Here is a 20,727-nt window from a genome sequence, read left to right on the forward strand (position 1 = left end):
TACATGTTTTTTGAATGCTTCCAGGGACAGTAACACATTAAACATTTGTGGCTTAGACAATGCTTGTAAGTCCTGTCATAGAGAGCTCTATGATTCAATGTAATTAGCTGATTCAGTTTGATAAGTAGAAAAAGCAGAGCGGGCACATATTCTGATTTAAATAGGTGTTAGACTATACTAAAATAAAATATTTGAAGTTAAAAGCAAAAAGAAACATTCCTCGGTTGATAGCTTCCATCAGTATAAGTAATTAATTCAGAATATTCATGTAAATATTATAGTAATTGGAGGCCTTGGTTTCTCATCTGTGAGCTGAAAAGCACACATCTACCTTACAAAAAAATTGTGAAGTTCTATCAGCTAATGTTTGCAAGGCAGTGAGATACAATGGTGGTTGTTTTAGCATTTAAAATAATTTTCATATGAAACAAGGGGGTTTAAAATGCTGTGGGTCATACAGTACAAAATATCCATACCTATCAGTTGAAAGATATCATCCTTCCAACCATTAGAATAAAAGTTGATAACTATTATGCATTTTCCCCCCAAATTACTCTACAGCAGTAGAATTATCTTGATCTTCTCCTGGCACACAAAAGTTGCACAAATCTTTAGTTCAAGTACAACTAGCTGAATTCAGATTTTAATTAATAGTTTATAACAGAGAGCTTTCTCACAAATTTAAAGGACCAACAAAGAATATTGACCTGCTTTTCAGCTCATTTTAAAACATTTTTTGCTTTCGTCTGGAAAATAAAGTATGTGAGTATGAATCTTGAATAGCTGTTCTAAAATACATGGAGAGTTCTGATACAAAGTGGCCTAAAAGGATAAATTCTAGTTTTACTGGATTTTGGAGTCATATTTTATCAGATTATTTTAGACATTTGTAATGAAGCCTACATATACATTATATTTACGATTTGAAAGAAAGGAATTATAGGTTAAATAGACTTTTCTGAATAAAATTTAAGATGTCAAGTGTAAATATTAATTTCAATGTTTAAGTTAACTACTATTTCATTTGTTCCTCTACTTCACAGCTTCCAAAATGAAGATTTTGATAATGATTGATTTTGTCCTTGCAGCTAGCTTGATGGATGCCATTGGCAGCTCTGTAAGTTCCAGTAATTAAATTTGTCTACGGAGTTTCTTCTAAATATTGCATACCTTGTCCTCCACAGCACTCACAATGCATCTCATCTACATGGGATGGCAGAACCTTTGATGGAAAATATTACAATTCATAGCAAAAATGAAAGAATGGGGAAATAACCTCAAATGATGTTCAGTGGAGACAAGTTTCCAGTAAGGAAAGAGGAAACAAACACGTAAATATACGACGGAAGATAAAGCACTGGGCAATGGCCAGTGAAGAAAGAAATCGAGTCAGTTTGTGACTGGATCTGATGTGAAACAGGAGGTGATGTACCTTTGCTAAAAAAGGTATCACATGGTGCATTGAGGCACGTTGTACAGAAGGCACACAAAGTGGTTACGCTACCATTCAGGGGTAATGCTAACTCAGAATAACACCTTTAGTTTTGAGCAGCATACTTACAGAAAGGCAAAACCCAGGAACTCCTAAAGCAGCGGCTGCAGCAGTAGTGTTTCTGGTCATTGACACTTGGGAGGAAAAATGTTTCTGTCCTTTTCTACCTTGTCCACTTGCCACGCAATTTTTTCTCAAACAAGATCCATAGCTTCGTATTCTTACTTGTTCCCATGTAATTGGATTATAATTCACACTCAGAATCAATGATCAAAACTCACTTCTAGCTCCCAAGCCCTTCTGCTATGTATTCTGCCTCTCCAACAAAAAGCCTAACAAAATCACACTTACTCTGCTGTTTAAAATCCCTCCAACCTCACCAACTCTGCACTGCCTGTCTTGGCTGTCCTTCCTAGTTTGCTATTCAGGTCCTAAAGAGACCTAAAGAGATTATACTGTTGATTCATAATTGCCTAGGTGGAAGTGGTTGCTGAATGTACAACTAGATAAGCATCATTGTTTGTAGCTTACATTACCTTACGGAAAACTTTTGTTCAGACAAGTAGCTTTATAGAGACAGAATAAATAAATAAAGACAGAATAAAAAGCAACTCCTCTGTAATCACTTCTGCTCAGTGGAGAAAAAAATAATTTTTACAGAACCCTACTGAGAAAAAAAGGTTTTCCAGTTAAATGCATTTACTTCATTTTTTAATTATTTTTCATTTGGAATGTTGTGGGTTTTAGCTGATCTTGTGAGTAAAAACCGGGAACATTCTGAAATTTATCTCTGTTTTCACATTTTAATCTCATTAAAACACTAATCTCAATAGAGAGATATTTTAGAGCTAGTTTATATTCTAAAAATATAGGAAATAACACCCCAAGTAAAACCTTTGTATTTTTATAGCTTTCATAAAGTATTCTGAGTCTAATTTGTAGCATTAATTTTAATGGAAGGTCACTAGCTGCTAAATAATGCACACAATAATGGAAATGAAGGCACATTAATTACAGCAGCTGGTTAAACATGGGACCATGTGCCCAATAGCTGTCAGCAGTTGTTAGATAATTGCTTCTCAATGTGTAGTGCAAACAGTTGCTTCACTGAAACAGGCAGAACAGATTGTGTTCAGTCTGGTTTCTATCAGTGGGCAACACTGTCCACTGGAGACAGTCACAAAGAAATTCACATTTTGTTGAGTATTTCAATACTGTAATAGTTTAACTTTGGTCCATATCTAACCAAAGGAATAGCAATGTGTTATAGCTGTTGACTTATAACCCTAAGTTACATTGTGCTTTTGTGTTACTCTGGCTGTGCACTAGTTTAACTCCAGTGATTTTAAAAGAGTTATCCTGTGAAAAAAAAGTGTAATAGAACATTAAAAGAACAGTTTGATAACCTGCAGATCTAAAAGCCACATTGATCCACCTTGAGGTTACACAGCTACCCTGTGATTGTCCCACAGGAAAAATTAGGTGTGGAATTCCAAGCACGAGACCTGTGGTTTTGCTGTCCAGCAGCAGTGTAATGGGATTTGTCTGGAGTTGACAGAGACACCAATGAGGAGGCTGAAGTCAGGGAGAGAAAGCAAAGTGTCAGATACCAGTACTTTTCACATGAAGGTTACTTTCGAAACTTGATTTCTGCATAATCATTTTGTTCTTATGGTGTAGTTATTCAGTATGGCTAGTCATTTCTGGGTTGCCACTTCCTAGGCACTGTGAGCTTAAATCCTTTTTAATCGGGAAATTGCTATGTGTAATGTAGATATATTAATTCACAATTTTTTAGGTAAACAATAAAAAAGATCCACTTTAAATGCACATTTAAGAATAATATTTAGATGAAGCCTGTTGCAGACATGTGTTTAATTTGGTTCAAAGGAACGGACCTTTTATAGTGATATATAAAGTAGTGTCATACAAAATTTAGATATCAAGTTTTCCTAAGGTATGATAATATTTTTTGAGAAGTTCTATACTTGTACTACATAATTTAATCACATTTGGAGAATAGTTTTTAGCAGTATGAATAGGGGAACTGATAGATGAAGTTCTACAATACCCGAAAGAAACACATTTAGTTACCTGTAGCTGCCTCTTCTCAAATTCACAGTCTCTTGCTCTCTCCAGAAGGGAAAGTAGCTCTTGGTGGCTCAGATCTTGCCATATGTCAAAGAGGCAACCCGCCTGAAGCCTTGCTATGAAATTACAAGGTCTTGGAAACCAGGGCCACCATTTCCAGGTCTTTCCTATTGTATTCTACTGGTTTCTCCAAGGTTGTGTGTATTGAGTTAAGACAGGTTAACCTTCTCAATAAACAAACACTGCACTAAAACTGGTAAGTGTGGCATGATGGCCTCTTTATCACTCTTAACTTAATATTATTAGAATTAATATTTGGTCTGACTGGGAACATGGGAATTTTTTTATAGCTTTACTTCTATTGTTAACATTAGCTCATCAGGGTGAGCCTGGAAATATTTTTTCAATATATTTTTTTATTTATTCACTCTTTCTCAACTCACCTATGCATCTCTTTCTCTCTCATCTAAAGCTCTCCAGTTCTCTATAATTTTATGTATGCACACAGGACTAGATTTTTGCAGAGACCTGTCAAGGAAGCCTCTTCTAAATCTCCCATTGAATTAATTTCCATTGAAAATTCAGCTTTTGTGAAAGGTTTGGATGTAGCTGCAGATACCCTGAAAAGACTGCATAATAAATAGTGCATCTTTTCTTCGTAATATGCTACATGTCCCACATTAACCAGTGCATATGGTCAAATAATATCCCTCCAAGCCACTGTGGGAAGTTTGTCTCTGTATGTCCCTATATTTTATCTCCTTCTCGCATTTCCTGCTAGCAGAAAAGGAGGATATGCTAGGCATCTCGTATAGCTATTAACCACTGAGAAAGATTTTCAAGGGAGTATTCTTAAACCAGATAGGACTCTCAGGATATCAGGTCATTGGCTGCTTTGTTTATTCCTTTAAAAGGTGTTCGGTAAACATGCCACTGGCCTTACAGTGTCCCCTTGCGGTCAAGCACTGTTGTGATTCCTCAGCCGACCCCAACCAGAAGGGCTCAGCTCTGCAGACACACCTGCTGTCCAGGAAGCCCGACGTGGGCAGCCCAAACACAGAGAGGCAGCTGAACCTTTGACAAACTGCCTGGTTATGCCACACACACACACATATATATATATTCCCCATTCCGCATGTGTATTAGATTGCAGTTAAGAATTAATCAAAACAAGTATCTGATACACTTCAATAATACTTAAATTTGAGGCCAATATTTATTATTTTTCTGCAAAGTCTGATGATCGAATTTTTCAGTGTAACTAGATATTGCAAACAAACAGAACATTTTGTTGGGAGTGTTTATGGACAATAGGTGAAGCCTGAGCCTGATGCAAGTGAAAGTATGCAAATGCCACTGGAGGTGCATGAGTGTGCTAGTTCAGACCTCTCTATAGTTCAATGTGATAAGGCAATGTTCTAAGATACCAGTTCTTCCACATGCATGCCAAATGTTACAGGTCTACATGTAAATAGTGTTCCCTATGAATGAGATTATACCAATTTAGAACTACTGCAGATTTGATCTTATAAGTCAGATTTGATCTTCCATGTCCTCCTGTGAGGAGAGGCTGAGGGAGCTGGGGTTGTTTAGCCTGGAGAAGAGGAGGCTCAGGGGAGACTTCATCACATTCTACAACTACCTGAAAGAAGGTTGTAGCTAGGTGGGTGTCAGTCTCTTCTCCCAGGCAACCAGCAGCAGGACAAGAGGGCACAATCTTAAGCTCTGCCAGGGGAAGTTTAGGTTGGATATTAGGAAAAAAAATTTTACAGAGAAAGCAATCAAGCATTGGAATGGGCTGCCCAGGGAGGTGGTGGATTCACTGTCGCTGAAGGTTTTTAAGATGAGACTGGATGTGGCACTTAGTGCCATGGTCTAGTAAGCACAGCGGTGTTGGATCAAGAATTGGACTTGATGATCTTGGAGGTCTTTTCCAACCTGGTCGATTCTGTGATTCCGCGATTTCCAAAAGTTTGTCCTTTGATTTTGCTTTTACAGGGCTAGTTGTGCTCCTGTGCAAGCACCATAGCTACTAAACTCTGCTCATATAAAATTGCAGACAGTGTTACTTAGGTCACATTTCCAAAGACTTTCCCCCTCCCCTTGAAATAAAATTTATTTAATATCTATTTAAAAGTCTAGCGATTGTTTTAATTTAAGCTCCCCAGATCAGGTTCGGCTCACTTTGGCAATTTTGCCATAGTCTTTAATCTAAAACCAATTATTTATTGCTCTGCACAGAGTCAGCATGTTACAATTTGGAACAGCTATTCCAGCTCTCTTGTCATTTATCTGCATTTGCACCAGGGTGAAATGAGTGCAAGGTATCACCTTATCAGAATTGCCACATTTCTCGCAATATTGACTTTAAGTTTTAACCTTAATTTTTCATGCATATTCACAGCTTCTTAGGGACTATTTATTTTAGCATGCCAAAAATTATCTTAAAACTTTACAATATTTATGTTTGCAATGTTAAGGTTTTTATCATAAGCAGTATGGGTTGCATTTCTTTAAGATTCTAGAACCATCACGATGTCAGTAGCAGGCTTCACTGGATAGCAAATCTCTGTGGATGGCAGGTGATAGAGAATAAGCCATCCTTATGATAGAGTCTGTAATATAGTGTTTTTCCCTAAAGTCCCCTCTGCATGTTTGCAGTGAGAGCTGGTAGTTATAAGCACTAAAGAGAAGGTCTCTTTGCAAAACAGGTATGTGTTCTTAATATATATTTCATATATTACACTCTGTAATATATGAAATAATTTTAAACAGAGGTAACACATGAGGTGGAAGTCAACATAGTGTCTGTAGGAAATTGTGACCAAAATGTTTTATTCAAGTTAAATTTTATTTGTGGGGTTTTTTTGGTTGGCTTTTTGTGTCACATGTTAAATTTCACAAAAATTTGCTGATTTTACAATAAGATATGTTTTCCTCTCTAGGATCTACAGAAATGTTTTCAAGAGCAGATACAACTTCAGGGCCAGGTGAGGCTTCTGGAGCATCGTGTGAAACAGCAGCAGTTAAAAATTATGCAGCTTTTAGAGAAGAAAGAGATTCAGTACAGTGACAGAGGAGATGAAAACAGTGTCATTGACTTGGGAGGAAAAAGGCAGTATTCAGGTTAGAAATGAAGCTATTCTTTTCATTTCCATGAGTACTGATACAGAGAAGCTTTAGCACAATTGGGCCCATTGACTTATTGTTTTAAAAGCTCATCACAGAATAATTGTTTAAAGCACAGTGTTCAGCTTTTACCTAGACCTTCTAGGCAGGGAAAGATTGTTAATGCCAGATGGTATAAATCAAATCAGGATTGAAATAGTTTATTGATTTATTAATAGTGCATAATTAAAAAACAATCAGTGAACAATAAATTAAGCATAAATATCAGCCATAAAACGGGGAAAAAGTCAATAATAGACATTTACAAAATGTTAATCAGAAGTTACAGGATTGCTAAACACTGTTCTTTGACTAATCTCAAAAAGTTCTAACCCACAGGGTCAGTTCACATTCACACATTCCTGGGTTACAAGCACACACCGGCTCTTCCAATCTGTAAAGTTCCTGAGACATACATATTTACACACATAAGCCTGGCACAATGACACCTGCATCTCACTTTAATAATATTCTGTATGTGGCCCCATTTTGACTGAGTTAGATTCAGCTCATGACATCACAGCTTCTAAAATACTGGTTTAAAGTTGTTTTTATATTCTCACCAGCATTGTGGTGGTGATCTGCTCCCTCTACAAAGCTAAGTGTTGTCTTGTAACAGCTGCAGTGAGGCCAAACTCTTAAAATAATAAAACACTATCCAAAACAACAGTTGGATTGAAATTACAATTGATTCCTGGATGGTGTTCATTTCTTATTTTCCAGTTCTAGAAAGCCTAAACTGCTATTATTTTTAAAAGCCTTGTTTGAATATACTTCTAGTGTTTGTGCTGCTGGAAGAAATCACAACATATAACAAGGCATCAAATATAACCAAGCACCATTAAAATTAAATTAAAAGCAGTTGTAAGTCTGATTTTAAATTTTAGCTATGTATTTATTTATGTACTCAGCATCCTGGAATATTTTTTAAAAATATTATCATGGCTGACTCATTTGTTACTGGAAAAGATTATTAAACCTACATTTCTCTGAAAGGCATTTGCATTTTCTTAGCACATGCCTCAGTTTATTTTCTGAAAACGTTACTCTAAATAACAGATGTAACTTGTTCCCATTTCTGATGATTTTTTTCCCCATTAGTTCTTCACTTTCCTTATAGCTTGGGAAATGCTTTTTCCTGTTCATACTGCATTATTTCACTTAAACTGCTGCAGCATTTTAATATCAAGAGAGCTGGATAATTTGCGTTAGATAGTGAGGGAGAAATTCCACACTATATACAACTGCCAAACATTAAAATATGCTTGTGTTTTGCACAAGAAATTAATGGATAAGAAAAGCTATTTTCATGTAAGCCAATCAAACATTTGCTAGAAAGACAACTTAGCTGTTATTTAAATCATGTTTTCTATTAGAATTTATTCAAATCCTGGTATAGCTATTTGTTTTCAGTATAAAGTGTTTATTTTCTATGTCTAATCTTTGCTGACACTTTCATTGACAAGAAATATAATAGTTCAGAAAATTCCAACAAGGCCTGGAAGTTCAGCCAACATATTCATAAATGTTTCAGAGAATGCCATAAAGTTAATCAGCTCTACCTTAGCCAGGAAAAGCAGAAATGCTGAAAATCATACATCTTTCCTGTATGACTGTTTAATGGTAGATTACATATAAACAAAGAACTCCTTTCATTTCTTAATTCCTAGAGGAAAAAATATAAAATTATACAATTACATTGCTGCAATATTTCCATGAGCTCTGGATTTTGTGATTGTTGTAAATGATATTCCTCAACAGCAATGCAGGCCAGACTGTAACTGGTATCAAGTTGCAGTGCTATCATTTTAACCATACACTGCACTTTTTGGGAGTAGTATTCTATATATTTTTGCATCTATTTGGTTGAAAGGACAAGAGAATCAGGCCCAGCAATTGTTTCTGTTTTCTAACACTGGAGACTCATGCTCTTGTTTTTGGCAGTTCTGCCGTGAACTTTCTGGACATAGATGTACATGTTTATTTTCGAAGATTACCATGTGCCTTATACATAATTTTATGCTGGAAGCAGGATTCTAATGTGGATCATATACTGTAAATTAGAAGTGACACCACTTAAAATGGAGGAATTATTTTGCTAGGCAAATGAAAACAAAAATTATAATATTTTATGGTGGAAAAAATATTCCTTTAATGAAATGTCAAAATAATTACAACAATAAATATTCCTTTATGCTCATAAAGCAACACAAATGCAAGAAAATGCCAAAAAGTCAATGAAATGTGTTTGCAAATATATTTTTTTATTAGTCTCGTTCATATGTGACTTCTACATGACATGACTTGATTATCTCTATTGACTTCTGATTTTGCCATTAAGTACAAAACTAAAAAAGTTGTGTCCAATCAATGTTTTGTGAACAGATTGCGCAGAAATCTACAATGATGGCCATAAGCAAAGTGGATTTTATAAGATGAAACCTATCCAGAGTCCTACTGAGTTCCTTGCCTTCTGTGACATGTCTGAAGGAGGTGGTTGGACTGTTTTTCAGAGACGATCTGATGGCAGCCAGAATTTTGATAGGTAGGTACTAGACTTGGTCATTAAAATTGGAAACTAAGTGGAGAATCATTAAACCAGATGGAGGAAAGTTAAATCAGAACTCTAGAAGTATATTAATAGGTTGTTATCCCAGATAAAAGGGAGGAATGGTTATTCTGTGGGACAGCCTCCAGATGAGATACCACTTCTGGCTCTGGCTGTTTTCTACGAGACATCTCTGCTAGCCTTTTTCTCACAACTTGTCCATTTTACATGAGGACACTTCAATGTCAAATGCATTAACAATTGTTGGAGCAAGGACTCTTAATGACGAGTAAAGGACTACCTTGTCTTTTGCAAACAGTAAACATCTAAAAATGTAAAAATGCAAGCAATCTGCTTGAACCAAAATGCCATCAGCAAGCAAGTATGAGAGAAACACACCACAAAAGTAATTTGTAGCTCATGACAAAATGCCTCCAGGAAAAATAAAATGGTTGAGAACTTGATTTATGGACAACTAACCTCCTTGCCTTTGCCAAGACTCACACATTTTTTGGGAAATGTCCAGAAGTGAAAACTCTGGCCTTGTGAACCACAAAAACAAGCCATTTGTGAGCCAAGAAAACTTCTATTTTACAAAATATGGTCAGACAAGCTACAGAAGCAATCTGTAGCATTTTGCAACTATTACCACCACACACCACCTATTCTTTTCCCTTGCCAGAGACTACCAGCTGCTAAAGTCGCAGGGGCTTCTCTTCCTTATGGCTGCCTGTCCACAGCCTTTCATCCATTGCTGAAGTAGGTTGCTTCTGATACAGGAAACATATGATATTTCTGTTCCCATTAGAACATGTAATGAAACCAAAACCACTAAGAGTTTCAGAGCCACTGTAGGCAGGGAAATGTATACACATTAATTCTTGAAACTATGCACCAGTATTGAGTTCAAAAATTTTTAGAATCTGTTAATAACTCAAAGCTAGAAATGGCTATCTAATACCTCAAGTTACGAATTTATATATCCAGCTGTAGGAGTTTCACACCTTAATCAAATCACAGATAATAAAGAAACAATGCCTGTGAGACACCTACATGATCCCTTAGATTTAACCAGGAAAAATGTCTTCACATCAGATAAATTGTGCTATACCAGAGATTGGACTGAGCTGTTAAACTGAAACAAGAGAGGTTCAGATTGGATGTAAGGAGAAACTGTTTCACTGTGAGAACAGTCAGCAGGTTATCCAAAGAGAGTGTGCAGTCTCCATCTCTGGAAGTTTCTGGACAAACTCTGAGCAACCTGGTCTGATCTCATGGCTGACCCTGCCTGGAGCGTGACATTGGACTAGATTGCCTCTCAAGGTTCCTTCCAGTTTGCATTATTCTGTGATCTATAACTGTATAATAAACATCCAAACAAATTTGCTTTTTTGATAAATTAATGATTTATACTCTTTTCAGAGTCTGGGCTGACTATGAAGAAGGCTTTGGAAATTTTGTTTTGAAAAATGGTGAATATTGGCTTGGAAATAAAAATCTTCATTATTTGACTAATCAAGGTAAGATTTGTATTATAACAATAGTCTTCTTATAGTTTCTGTTTCTTTGCTCTTTCTGAGCCATTTTTTGTTACCCTTTTTTAGCATAAATCCTGAGTTCTCTTGTTAGTCTGCATGGACTTCTCCAAGTTTCAGAACAAAACACACCTGAATATATGTTTTCTAACAAAAGGTTCAAAACTGTCATTGGGCCAATGGCATGCAGAGAGCTTCCATGAAACAGGACACACCAGACAGGAAAGAATTCTCTCTATCTGTTTTGCAGTCAGCATTACTACCAGTCCAGTCAGGTAGTATGCTGTACCTGTTCATTTAGTCAGGGCTTTATGTGGCTGTGTGGGCTATTACATGAAGGTAATTCTAGGCCAGTCCTGTTGATCAGACCAGGTGTGGAAAGCTATTCCCATCTTTCTAAAAGTCACTCAATCTAAGCTAACTTTGGCTTTGTTGTAGAATGATGCATATACAAAACTTACCCATTGGCTTAGTCAGCTAAATCATATGGGAATCAGTGCCACCATGATGTGATCGTAGTATAACTCTTATTTTCAGAGTATAAAAATCTAATTTTCTTAGGAGAATGTTTATTGATTGTTTCTCACTATCTTTTTATTTCCACCTCAAATACCTTCCTGAAATATAAAGTCCGTAAGGCCTTTTTCATTAGATTTTTAATTTTCTACATTTCAAAATCTGTATTGGAATAATTCTAAAATTTTTCTAAGCTGACTCAGGTGAATAAAGACAATGAATAAAGAAAGAAGACAAAAACCCATGAAATATGCTGTGGTGATAGAGGTTCATGATAAAAACATATTTTAATTTTCTACTATAATAGCTCTGAAAAGTAGTGAGAGAAGCTAGTTTAACTAAAATAATTTTTGTTGTTATTTTTCAAGGGAATTATACTTTAAGAATTGATCTAACTGATTTTGAAGGAGAACGGCGTTTTGCACAATATGCAAGATTCAGAGTTGCAGGAGAGGAGGTAATAAAATATTAAATTACTGGAGATTTTAATAAAAATGTGGATTCCGTAGATCAACAATAAACATACACGTTCCCTAATTTTCATGAGGGTTTGTGTAGAACCTTATTATATTTTCTTTCTTACACATGCTTATAATTTTCAAGGATGCAATAACAGTAGTTTACCCTGATACATTAATTTTACACTTTCTGTAAAATACATGTATCATTTGATTTAGCAGCCATGGATAAAAGCAGTTTTTCTACTTTTGTTGACACTACCAATAGTAATGGCACATAACATTTTGATTTGTAATGTATATTGCAAACTCACCTTAATATTGTTTTTTATTATGTCATTTATACATAAAGTTAATGACAAATTTTACCCCTGGTAAGCATCTTTACAGCACTTCATTATCTAGTACACAGTATTTAAGTGCCATGATATTTCTTAGCATAAAAATAGTAGCAAATTGATCAGATTATTTTCCTCTTTGTGGTTTCATTCTCTGATATGCTAAGGGCCAAAAACATATTGGAATTTAATTTTTTTTCCTTTCTTCACATTTTTCATTAGCATTCTTATGAGATGAGCTGTGGTGATTACTCTGGTACAGCTGGTGATTCCCTTACTGGTGGATTTCATCCTGAAGTAAAATGGTGGGCTGATCATCGAGGAATGAAATTCAGTACTAGAGACAGGGATAATGACAACTATGAAGGTAACTGTGCTGAAGAGGAAAAGGCTGGCTGGTGGTTTAACAGGTACTTTGATTTTATACAGTTACTGTCAGCTATTCTGCTTCATGCATACTCAGACAATAATAACATATGGTAGAAGATAGGATTGACATTGTTTATTTATTTGCAATGTGCCCCTGTCTCCTACCAGAGATCTCAGTGCTGGTAAGACTGAGACTCACTGTAGAAGGGACAGCACCTACTGCACAGGTCTCTGTGATAATGGTATTTGCAGTAGGTCATCTTTGTTATCAGGCAGTAAGGAGGAGATAATTCTGCCTCTTTAAGGTAACTAGTTTTTACACAAGTAGGTCATGTAGAGTTTGCAGATGTATCCCTGTTGTGCTCCATTCTTGCATTTTTCCTGCATTGCACTAGACCAGATGTAGCAGTGCTGAAAAATATCTGATGAGATAAACTAATGCCAGGTTATCAAGACTCATTTTTTTCACCTCAGTTCACAGCATCTCACTCTTGTTATTCCTTCTATACAAAGATGGTAATGTGTCCATTCAATTTCTGTCAGTAAGTATGGATGGACTGAGACAAAGATTTTTTTAAATAGGGTTCAGTGAAAGAATTTTAAAACTCTACTTACATGCAGAATACCAATTCAAAAATTAAAAATGGGTAGCCTTAGCACAGTCTGTACAGACCAGCTATGTTCTTTCCCGTAATTAATTGGATAAATATAGCCATGAAGAGAAACTATGCAATCTCACTGTGTAATAGGTTTAAAATACAGCTCAGGGAAGCATACTACTCTCTCACTGTGATCTCAGTTCACTTGGCAAGAACTGCCAAGCTGGATCAACTCCATTGTTTCTGTTGTGTCATCATTTGTTTCTGTTAACTCCTCATTTTCCAAATTCTGATTCCATAAGTAGTCTCTGTGACCACCTTAGCTGATATGATATAGCTGTTAACTAAATGTTTCACAATTGACTACTTGTTTTAATACAGTTTAATATATTTGCATGGATAGTGTGCCAGCAGAGTGTTTGAGACCCATGGCAAAAAGCCACATGTAGACAAGGGTTTTTTTTGATTTCTCAGGAAAGCTAAGATATAAAAGGGAAAGACAACTATGCTGGAGATTCTTTTCACATGAAATCAGAACTTTTGACGATTTAAAGGAATATTTAGACCTCAAGTAGCATTAAACTGATATCAGACCACTGCATACAATTTTTTATTTTTTAAAAACTTTTTTTTAATATTGGATTGATTTGGACAAAAGAATGACCCCTTTGCAAAAGAAGCTGTACAGCAGAACTCGACAGTTATTTATACCTTGTAGCTGGTACTACACAACTACTAAAGATAGCTGACTCCTACTAGGCTAGTTCCTATTATGGCTGTGTAGTTAATGCTCTTAAAGTGACAGTCTATCTGGATAATGAATATGAGTTACTAATAGTTTTATTTCACTGTCTTGCTATTAACTTTTTTATGTTAAGCCTAACATAAAACTGAAAACTGCAAAATACTAGAAGAAGTATCATGAAATCCTATTCAAAAGAACAGTACTGGCAGAGAAAGGAAAGCACTCAGAAACACGTATTTGTCATGCACAGATTAGCAAACATAGAAGGAATTAGTGCTCTTGGCTGGTTTATATAGGAGCTCCCAGCTATGAAGGAATTGTTTATAGCCAAGTCTATGCTATCTGGACTAATGAAATACAGAAAAGCCCAGATAATATGAAAACCAAGGGACAGGACACAAGTGAGGCTTCACGAAAGTAGCTCAGATCTAAAGTTACCAGTTTTGCTCCAGCTCAGAATTTGTTATCCTGAACTTCTGCAGAAAAATGGCCCCTCTGCATCCTTTTGTAAGCAAAGCTCTAGGAGAGATTTTCATCTTGAATGCAAATCCACAGAGCCGGTACTACACCCAGGTCATAAGATTTCCTGCATCTAGGGTGTTGCAAAGGTCAGTAGGTTCATAACTAGTGAAAGGAGAGCTAACAGTTCTAGTTGGGCATGATCTTATCTCCCCCAGCACTCACAGTTTTAGTTACACCATGCATGGATGATAATAGTGGATCTGTCAGGCAATAACTTGGGGCCATAGATCTCGCTAACTCAAGCTGCCTGGCTCACCAATCATCCCAGAGACAGCATAGCTACATTCATGTGGGGCCTTAGAGGAGTCAGTAAACCCAGACAGAATTCAAAAAGTTCTTCAGGGAACAAACTCCATTTCTCTGCATCTGTCATATGATTAATATATAATTCAGATAAAATGTCCATGGGTAGTTCAGAGTTGACTGTACTTTTAAAACTATGGTAGTTTCTTACTTTAAAATTAACCTATGGGAAAGAAAGGAGAAACATAGGCTAACTTTAAGGTATTTATTGACTTGTGAATAATGAATGTTGCTTCACAATGTCATATCAATAATCACATGGCAATTGTTAATTTAGTATGTCCAGTTACTTCAGGCAGCATCCAGTTGGTTAGTGAATACTGTATATTTTGGCCATTAGTGCTTCCTAGCACTAATTAAGGCTTTTCACTGGCTCATGTTGCTGTTGACAAATTATGGTTTGCTTGCTTATGATTCTTCTAATGAATTCTGTGTTTTGATTCAAAGTAGACAGAATGCCTGCTCATTGCAGAATTTGTATGGTTAGAAAGATTATGTCACCTCTGATACAAGTTTGTCATTCTCAAAAACAAAGCCACTTTTGATGTCCACAAATTATAAGCTTTCAACTAACACATTATCAAAATTGAGCTTCAAAATTTTAAGCAATAAAAAAGCATATATAGATGAGAATTTTCCCATAGGGCTTTTATGACAGTTTTTATTTCTCAAAAACTTTGTTAATGAAGTGTAAGCAATGCCAAAAAGACTAAGATTTGGCAGTAATAATATTCATAAGGTTAATTTGGAATGTTTTCTGTTTGTGTATTATCTGAAGTCTGCTTTTGGAATCCATCATGGTGTTTGACAGCTAAATATTAACAGCACTAATAATGAAATACTGAATTGGCAGATAAACCAAGCTGATCCATCACAACGTGCTGCAGAAGGAACAGTCAGTTTGCTCTCCATAGAGATCTAAATTTCTTTCTTGTAGAAACCAAATCAGTATCAAGCTTGTGCCGGTTCTTATTCAAGCCTTTGAGGGTTTGCTAGGATTTTTTCTTTGTTTGTTTCAACCACTGTATTTAATAAACTGTAACAGCATTGCTGCCTCAGCCTGTTAAAGAACCAAAAAAATGTACTTTGTGTAGTCAAATAAAGTGCCAATTCCAATGATCCAGTGAGTTGGTATACATATTTTTAATTAGCGTTCAGATTTCATCTATTTGTGAATAGAAGTCCACAGGTGAATAGACAAACTGATAGTGGTATTCAGGTTTTGGCATACGAAACACCTTGTGGTGTAACTGGAAAACTTGAGGGGAGCTACTCTGGAACAACAAAAACCAGAATAGGATTTATTTCCCAGAGTTTTTCTTGGTGTATGCTCTGCTGTCATCCATGGCCTGAACAACTCTGGAATAATTCTCCACTGAAGCAGATTCACAGGAAAAACTCCAAGAGCTAGTAATGTCAGAAAACGTGTGAAAGGAACAAGCAGAACTTTTGTTTTAAGGAAGTGAAGAACACTTGCAGTTGTGCCCTAATTAAACCACTGTTGTTTAGGCTCACAGAAGTCCACAAATGCAAATTCGTGCAACTGTCAAACTAAGCTGTTTGACAAACATGGAAAAATTTTTGACTCGCACAGAAAATGACACATTCCTGAAACTTTTTGGCAGAATCCTCATTGTTTTTTCCCCTTACTTTCCCACCAGGTGTCACTCTGCCAACCTGAACGGTTTGTACTACAGAGGTCCCTACACTGCCAAGACAGACAACGGGATTGTTTGGTACTCCTGGCATGGGTGGTGGTACTCCCTAAAATCTGTTGTCATGAAGGTCAGACCAGCAGATTTTGAACTAAATATTGTTTAAGTATTTTATTAAGACGATTCACCTAGTTAATCTTTTAGGAAATTATTCCAAATTAAAACAGATAGGCCGATTTTTGCTTCTCGTCTATGCATATATAAATTTGCAATAATTCCTCTGCAACTAGTAGTTTTATGAGATGTGAGAAGACAGTCTGGCCTATGAATCTTTAGATACAATACTAATGCTAATATGTGTACAGGGTTTTTTTTAAAAATGGCAAGCATTCATCTAGGAATAAGGACATCTTCATCAAGATGGAGAATTTTTTGCTTTACAGTAACTACAAATCCTTTCACCTTTAAAAACCAACATTATTGTTACGGTGTTGACCCAAAAATGAAAATTAATTGTACTTACTGCAGTAAAAAACCTATTCAAATAGAAGCATAAGGTTTCATCAGTGGATGAAACATACTTGCTTTGGAATGGTTCAAGACTTTAGAAGTGAATTTCCTGCAAATTCCTCTAGTGTATTTGTTGCATGTGTTGTGTACATAGCACACACAAAAAGGTATAAGGAATGAGGCAGGAAACTGAAGAAAGAGAAGGGATGCTACCAGGCTAGAATCAATTGAATCCAGCATAGAGAAGTGGATTGTCTGTTGTTGCTGAAGCATTCCTAGGGCTGGTCACATCATTTCAATCTAACATTTCTAGATGGTCAGTAATGATGCTTTTCGTCTTCTTGGTAACCATTATGCCTTTTTTTTAATAAAAAAAATAAAGGACTTTAATATATTGACATGTGGAGTTTAACAAAAGCTGCAACTAATGTTAATGTGAGCTAAGCTTTGAACACAATGCACATGTAGAGAGGTGTCATTTTAGAGGTTCTTAGTGCTTGACACTATAAATATCTACTTTCTTTTTTTTATCTGTTAGACTCCACAACTCTCTAAATTTGAATGTCCTGTTCAGTCACATCAAAGTGATGAACACATACATCCTATGTACTTGTCTAGGCTCTCTGGGATTTCCTCCTTCTCAAAGCTGCAGATCCACATTTTTCTTTTACAAGAAAAATGAGAGACTCTGCCTAACCCTGGCTTTTGTGCGTAGTACTACAATAGACTCCGACAGCCAGCAATAACAAGAGTTGCTGATTAGTGCTTGCTGCCATGGAGAAGATAGGAAAATAGGAAAGCTCTCTGATGAAATGTAATCCAATTCTGCTGGGCAGATGCAAGTGACGATTTCCAAAAAACAAAAAGGATCTAAGCTTGCTTTCTTAAAATAATTTTGCTTTTGTGGTTGTAGTGCCACTCTCTCCCCCTCTGTCCAAATACAGTTTTTGAATGTGGCAGCCACTTTCAGTCATGCTTAACATAATTGAAACTAACTTTTGGCAATATGTCAGTCAGTTTATAACTACATTCATCAGAATACAGGTCAGCTGAATGGTAACTCTCTGCATAGCCATTTTTCCTTCCATATTCATCCTCCCAAAACAAAAGTTTGTAAAGAAACTTTGAAAGATTTGCATGGAATAAGGGAAGGAGGATGTTCAGAACAACTGGAGAGAAAAAAGAGAGGTTCGTATGAAAAAATCTGACTTAATAAGATAAATCAGATTACATCTAAACAAAAAAAAAGGAATTAAATAGCAAAAAAAGAGCATTCAGGCACCTAAAAAGCATGCTATACTGTAAAAATTGTGCTGATAAAATTTGGCAGTATAGAGTTTTTGAGGTCTCTGCCTTTTCTGTTAGTAGCAGGTATTCTAGATAATCCAGTCTTTTTCTTTATGTATCAATAGATAATGTGCTAGAGACTTCTAGCCTCTATCCCTGCATGAGAGGACCAGTGAACAGCTCTACAACTGCTCATTTTGAACTTTGTTTCGTTAGTTACACCAAATTAAATCCTGTATCTGACAGGAAGGCATGCCTCCCTATGTGGGTGTGTGCATGGTGAGAGAGAGGGGGAGAGAGATTCAACATTAAAACAGAAAATCTGGTAAAGTATTTTTATCCAATTTTATTATAGCACTTAAAATTGATTCCTATGTAACTATGAGTATGTCTGTAGGTATGAGTTATTAATAAGGTAATGGAAGTTTTGGAGTAGCTAAAAAAGATGTTGTAAGTATAGAATCTCCCATAGTGATTTTCACATTCTTTTGCTACTCTAAGAGGAGAAACCTTTAATTATTTGGAAAAAAACAGAATGCCATTATATAGAAGATGTATAAAAATCCATTTAGTTTTTCACAAGAAAATGGAAATATTAACTCATGAATCTGGAGAGCATCAAGCCAGATCATATTCCACCTAAATAAATGACATGGAGGATTTACATACAGCAAAGTTGCACACACAAAGAAGCCCCTCAACATGTACAAATTGTTCTCATAAAATCTACAGTAATTTTTTTTTATGTACTCCAGAATAAATCCATCCTCTTTATTTATTAGAACACTAATGAAATCTTTCAGCTGAGTTAGGGTGCTTTTGACATATTCTGATGATGTAAAATTTCACTACCTTTCTATACTGGAAATCGTAAAATGAAGGAGAATCAAATCTTTCTTTGAACATCTTATAATGCATTTATACGTTTATTTGGACTGAATGTTCTTCAGAACAAGGAAGCATCTAGCATACTGTTAGCAACATACAAATATTGTAGTTAATTTCCACCATCTTTCTATGGCCTTTCTTTGTGCAGTAAATCTTTCTGGCCACATGAAAAGCATGTGAAAGTGTTGTAATTCAAAATGGTCATACAATTGCTCTTAAATAAACAAACTCTTGATTTTCAAAAGGGAAGTTTTAATAGCTACCAGACAAGACACAAGCTTGGAAGAGAATTCCTTTCTCTGCCAGGCTTGCCTGTTCATATTAATTTATTTCCTCAACAGGCACAAACATGTTCTAAAGTAGTCTTTATTCTTACAAGACAGCATAACAAAGGCCAGTTTATTTGTTCAGGTGTTAGACAGAACAACATAACTCCCAAATAGCTGAAAATTTATACATACTATTTGATACAAATCACATAACCCAACAGAAGAAGAATAAGATAACAAGGAAAATGTTTTATTAGTCATGATTTAATAAAGAACATAATGATAGCTACCAGCACCATGTAATCAGAAACATATTTTTTTGTAATATTTGTTCAAAGGAAATACTCTTGTATTGTATTTCTATTTCTGTTTTCTTGCATTTGCTAAACATATTGGAGATTAAAAGAAGGGAAACCACAGTCCTAGGTGAATTAAATAAGCAATAAAAGAGCCTTATAAGCTACAGCATTTTTTTTTCCTAGAATATCTAGAACGCATTGGCAGAGCTGAGATACTGCAGTTTGGCCTACTGTTTTCCTACTGTTTTCTCTTCAGCTCCACTGTTTAGCTAGAGTCTACCCTCCCTACCATTCCTAAAACTGTTATTCATGACACCAATTCTTGAACTCCTTTTGTAGGTATAACATTTTGTTCTGTCAAAGCTACTTTTCCTTGCTATTAGTGAAATGGTTACCCAGAAAGGGGATTTGAACCACAGCTTGCCAGGTCTGTGAACATTACTGTCACGTTCCTATAGTTCACTCCTCATTAGCTCAAAAGAGTGAAAATGCAGCTTTTCCTTCAGTAGTAGGTTCTCTTTGGCAGTTGTAACAGAGGTAGAAAGAGCAGAAAGAGTATCCAGGGAAGTATTTTGTATCTAAATTTTGAAAAATTTCCACTTATTTGTTTGGGTTTTTTTAATTATTTGTCTATTAAGTGGTCAACTTGCAAAGCAAAAATGGAGCTATTCAAAACCAGGAAGTACTTTTAAATTAATATGAGCATATGCTTGCTCTTTGCTCATAGAGGGTCTGAGAATTGGGAAATCAGGAAGGTTTCAAGCATTCAGCTAAAATCCATATGCAAGGTACGTGCAGAGAGAGAAGTTATAAATTTTGTTAGGTAAAGTGCTTCTTCAAAAAGAATGAAACTTTAGCGATAGTGGCTTTTTGATGCTTACTTGGTTTTTTGTTGAATACACAGTGTTCATCCAAAAATCTTCTTTTCTGGGAATCTGAGGGCCATCTCAATGTTTGTTTAGTGCAGGACAAAATCCAGCTTGCCATTGCTACATCTTCAGTTAATTAAAACAGTTCCTCTTAATCCTATCCTAGTGGTAAATAGATTGCATCAGAAACAAAATGTTGATATACAAACACTGAATAAACAATCTTGGGGCCAAATTCATATGTTGGCTTGCAGAAGAACCAAAAT

General features: G+C 35.8%; 1 protein-coding gene across 1 annotated transcript; it reads left to right on the forward strand.

The window, feature by feature from the left end:
* Window positions 1–1,043: 1,043 nt before the first annotated feature.
* Window positions 1,044–17,239, forward strand: LOC135408734 (fibrinogen-like protein 1; the record flags this gene model as incomplete). The annotated part of the gene is made up of 7 exons (XM_064643739.1): window positions 1,044–1,117; window positions 6,529–6,709; window positions 9,137–9,296; window positions 10,722–10,819; window positions 11,719–11,807; window positions 12,369–12,556; window positions 16,346–17,239. Coding segments are annotated over 7 exons (950 nt in total), but the record flags the coding sequence as incomplete, so codon positions are not given.
* Window positions 17,240–20,727: the final 3,488 nt, after the last annotated feature.

Source organism: Pseudopipra pipra, unplaced genomic scaffold (assembly GCF_036250125.1).
Source record: "Pseudopipra pipra isolate bDixPip1 unplaced genomic scaffold, bDixPip1.hap1 HAP1_SCAFFOLD_577, whole genome shotgun sequence".
In the NCBI taxonomy this organism is placed as follows: Eukaryota; Metazoa; Chordata; class Aves; order Passeriformes; family Pipridae; genus Pseudopipra; species Pseudopipra pipra.